This window comes from Capsicum annuum, chromosome 2 (assembly GCF_002878395.1).
Source record: "Capsicum annuum cultivar UCD-10X-F1 chromosome 2, UCD10Xv1.1, whole genome shotgun sequence".
Taxonomy (NCBI): Eukaryota; Viridiplantae; Streptophyta; class Magnoliopsida; order Solanales; family Solanaceae; genus Capsicum; species Capsicum annuum.
Genome location: NC_061112.1, coordinates 150,046,352 through 150,050,901, shown reverse-complemented (window position 1 = coordinate 150,050,901; position 4,550 = coordinate 150,046,352). Strand labels below are relative to the sequence as shown.

The following is a 4,550-nucleotide window of genomic DNA, read 5'->3' as shown; positions in this document are numbered from 1 at the left end:
TTAGGTTCTTCTTGTCAATGTTCATGCAAGTTTATATATATATGCAATTGAAACAAGATCCTAACAGTTACTTTATGTGAAGGGCTACATTAAATAAAAAAAGAAAAAAAGTGTAAAAATGAATAAAATAAAGCTACCATAGAAATCATTGGGAACTTTATAAAATTGCAAAAAGAGAGGGTAATGTGTTAAAATAAGAAAGGAGAAGTTAGCTAAGGGGAAAGGCAAAGGAAATACTAAAGGGACCACAATATGTTGTGATGAGATAATAACACCCTTTCATGAATATTTTGAGTTTCAACTTTGTAAATAGAGTATCTTGTAATGATAGAGAAATTGTTTCTTATAGATTCTTTATTCAAGTAGATAAAAAAGAAATTTAGTAATGAAGAAGCCATGCTAAAATTAAATGAGAAGAAAATAATAGAAATAACAAATAATACGATAATCAAAATAAAGGAAACAATAGATAATAATAGAATCAAAGAATAAAAGAGCATGAGAGTAATAATAACAATACTAATTAATTAATAAGAGAAACTTAACAAACTTTCGTTTATCTACTAACCTTCTTCCCTAATCCTTGACTTCAGAAGAGTCATGTACTCAGTAAGCTACAAGTGAGCTACGTACTATCTAATCACCGCTAGCTCTTTAATAATTCTTTGGCCTACCTCTATCTCTCCTCATACTCATCAAAGTCAACTTGTCATGACTCTTCACAAGAATATCTATGCATCTTCACTTTACATATCCGAACTATTCTTGTGTTGTCTTATACATCGTAATTAGTTGAAATCAAAGCAGGTATCAGACATTGAGTGAAAAAATTGAAGGAAAAAAAAAAAAAAAGGATCCTATTGGATACTTGTAGATTGAACATGATTTCATACTATATGATGTGCTGTGATGAAATTAATATCTTTATCCCGTCCCTGTCGCTGACCTTTCTTTCTTTGTTATCTCTCTCCTTATTTACTCCTCAGCTTTCTCTTCTTTTTCTCTCATTATTATTATTTCAGTGCTTAATAGTAATATCAACTGTTACTGCTACTCTCCATTGTCCATTTATCTCCAATAGTTGAAGCACCAGCATTTTACATAATATAAAGGTACAACAAGTGCTGCAAATTAAATTACTTGTTCATTATTATTTCTTCTTCACTATAGTCGCCATTTCTTCGATGGGTCGATCTCCATGCTGTGATAAAGTTGGGCTGAAAAAAGGACCTTGGACACCTGAAGAAGATCAAAAACTCTTAGCTTATATTGAAGAACATGGTCATGGTAGCTGGCGTGCATTACCTGCCAAAGCTGGTATGTATGTTCACGTTCACTTGCCACCTTCAGTACTGATGATGTAAAAATTCTTTACTACCGAAAGTTTTCACGTTTGGGCTTTGATTGATTTCTGTTAATTTGTAGGACTTCAAAGATGTGGAAAGAGTTGTAGGCTCAGGTGGACTAATTACCTAAGGCCTGATATCAAGAGAGGAAAATTTACTTTACAAGAAGAACAAACCATCATTCAACTCCATGCTCTCTTAGGGAATAGGTATTTCAATTTTCTTCACTCTTTTAACTCAGGGTGCAGGTATTTCTAAGGCGAGTTCAACTGAATACAAATGAGTACATATAATAAGATCACAAATTCATTTTGAACTCAGTGAATCTAGATCTTGAATTTGCGTTTGCTTCTTCTTTCGTTGCGTTAATCGGAATTCTTTAATTTAGTAGAGGACTGATTGGAGATTAAACCATGAAATCATCAATAAATGCTTATGCTAATTATTGTACCCTTTTTTTCCTCTTCTAATAACTACAAAACCATATGCATCAGATTTTTAACAGGCTCAACGGATGGCTAGAAATAGTTGAACAGTCACCCAAAATATTGGCAGAATCTGAACACCACTTGTTTTGGCATGATTTCTCTTCACTAGCTGACATTCAGTTATTTTTATAATTGGTAGATCTGCATAAATACCATTGCACGTTTATTTTTCCAATACAACTGACCCTGTATTTTTCTTCAGAAATTACACTGATAGTGAGGTGTCTTGTTGTACACTTCTCTCTCGGACAATGATATTGTCCTTTTGTCTCAAATTTGCTAAAATCAACTCATCAATTTCTAATCGATGGATAAAAACAAAGTATTCTCTTTTTTGTTGGTTGTTGTAAGGAGGCTTGTCTTTACATACCCTTTTAAAATATTCTTTTGTTGTCTTGTTCTTAGGTGGTCGGCCATAGCCACTCATTTGCCCAAACGAACAGATAACGAGATCAAGAATTATTGGAATACGCATCTTAAGAAGCGGCTAGTGAAAATGGGCATTGACCCGGTGACCCACAAGCCCAAAAACGATGCACTGTTGTCCAATGACGGTCAGTCCAAGAACGCGGCTAACCTTAGCCACATGGCTCAGTGGGAAAGTGCTCGGCTCGAAGCTGAAGCTAGACTAGCTAGACAATCGAAGCTCAGGTCCAGTAGTTTCCATAGTTCAATCACTTCTCAAGAATTTACTGCTCCTTCACCTTCTAGTCCTCTTAGTAAACCGGTCGTGGGCCCAACACGTTGTCTAGACGTGCTGAAAGCCTGGAACGGTGTTTGGACCAAACCAATGAATGATGTTTCTGTCGCGAATGCTAGTGCTGGTATTTCAGTCACTGGCCTCGCAAGGGACTTGGAATCCCCTACTTCTACACTAGGCTATTTCGAAAATGCTCAACATATTTCCACATCAGGAATTGGAGGAAATTCAACTATTCTGTATGAATTTGTTGGCAATTCATCAGGGTCTAGTGAAGGTGGAATTATGAACAATGAAGAAAGTGAAGAAGATTGGAAGGGATTTGGAAACTCATCAACTGGACATTTGCCTGAATACAACAAAGATGGGATTAATGAAAATTCACTTTCATTCACATCAGGACTACAAGATTTGACCCTACCAATGGACACAACATGGACAGCAGAGTCTCTAAGGTCAAATACAGATCAAATTTCCCCTGCCAATTTTGTTGAGACATTTACTGATCTCTTGCTTAGCAATTCAGGCGATGGTGATTTGTCCGAAGGCGGTGGCACGGAGTCCGATAACGGAGGGGAAGGTAGTGGCAGCGGAAATGCTAGTGAGAACTGTGAAGATAACAAGAATTACTGGAATAGTATTTTTAACTTAGTCAATAATCCTTCCCCATCTGATTCAGCTATGTTCTGATTAGAGTAGTTTTTTTTTTTTTACTAGTGAATTTGAGTTAATAATTCCTTAATTATGTTCATGTGTGTGTGTTACAACAAATGACTAGTGTGGTGTAAAATTTACAAGTGTGGAGTAAAAACACCATGTGTAGATTTTAGTGAGAATCTTCATTTTCTTTTGATCTCATGTTCATTGTCTTATGTCCATAGCTAATCAAGTGTGTTGGCTCAATCAATTCAACACCCAACTGTTCCATTTTCAACTCTCTGATTGACTTAGAGAAAATTTACATCATTCTGGTGTTATTCTTTTCTTTTTCTTTTTGGTAAAAAAAAAAACACCAAAAAGTAAAAATGCATAACAGACAAATTTCAATATATCCCTAATTCTTAGTTTTTTACTCTTGTTTTGCTTTCAAATCATTTTATAAGCAATCCCCGTGTGTTTTGGCCCACATCGCGACGGGCATCTCGAACCATCAAGGTCCGAGATACCCCTCTAAAAATGCATAACAGACAGGGCTGACACAGGAGCGGCTCTAATACCATTCTGTCACGACCCGAACCGAGGCCCTAGCCATGACGGGTATCTCGACCCATTGAGGCCCGAAGCAGCTCTGATACCATTCTGTCACGACCCGAGCCGAGGCCCTGGCCACAACGGGCATCTCGAACCATCAAGGTCCGAGAGATCCCTCTAACTCCCAACCCACTAATGATATTGTCCGTTTTGGGCCCAGGCCCGGCTTTAAAACTGTCACTAGGGAGTAAGACTTTCTTACTTATATACCCAGTATCCCTCCTGTGTTTTGCCGATGTAGATTCCTTCCTAAGTTGGGGTGTTACATGTTAGCGAGATGAACGAATTGCTCATTAAAAAACTTGTTATAGAAAAAAAATGCAGATATAGAGTATTCAGGACTTTAGAGGTGTTTGTTTCACGTCACATTCGTGCTAGAAAGCATATCTATTATATACAATCTGCTCTTCACCATCAATATCTTTTAACAACTAATTGTTATAATTCTGGTGTATATGGAGTTCGATGGAAAATGATTTGTTATTTTTCCAACTTCTAAAATATCTAAGTTTTAACTTGTAAAATTTAATGTCCTATATTTATTCCAGCATTTCATCAAATTTACCCTCGTAGAAGTAGCTTAAGACAATTTTTTCCTGCTACGATTCTAGCATGCAACTTTAATTTGAATTCTTTCCATCTAAACGTTACTGTAAAAGAATATATTGCCATCAACAGTCTAATATATAGTCACGTTAAAGTTTTCATATGTGTTTAATAGCTATAACCTTATATTATATATATATGCACCTATAAGGTTTTCCG

General features: G+C 36.2%; 1 protein-coding gene across 1 annotated transcript; it reads left to right on the top strand.

Moving 5' to 3' along the window:
* Positions 1 to 730: 730 nt before the first annotated feature.
* On the top strand, positions 731 to 3,370 carry LOC107860514 (transcription factor MYB16). The gene is made up of 3 exons (XM_016705898.2): positions 731 to 1,317; positions 1,426 to 1,555; positions 2,240 to 3,370. The coding sequence occupies exons 1-3, from the start codon at positions 1,185 to 1,187 to the stop codon at positions 3,222 to 3,224; spliced, it is 1,248 nt and encodes a 415-aa protein (XP_016561384.1). The 5' UTR covers positions 731 to 1,184; the 3' UTR covers positions 3,225 to 3,370.
* The last annotated feature ends 1,180 nt before the right edge of the window (positions 3,371 to 4,550 follow it).

Bases quoted from the DNA above. Each gene is read 5' to 3' on its own strand.
- LOC107860514 (XM_016705898.2), top strand. From the start codon at position 1,185: ATGGGTCGATCTCCATGCTGTGATAAAGTTGGGCTGAAAAAAGGACCT. The intron at 1,318-1,425 runs GTATGTATGTTC...GTTAATTTGTAG, and splicing joins TGCATTACCTGCCAAAGCTG to GACTTCAAAGATGTGGAAAG. The intron at 1,556-2,239 runs GTATTTCAATTT...TCTTGTTCTTAG, and splicing joins CATGCTCTCTTAGGGAATAG to GTGGTCGGCCATAGCCACTC.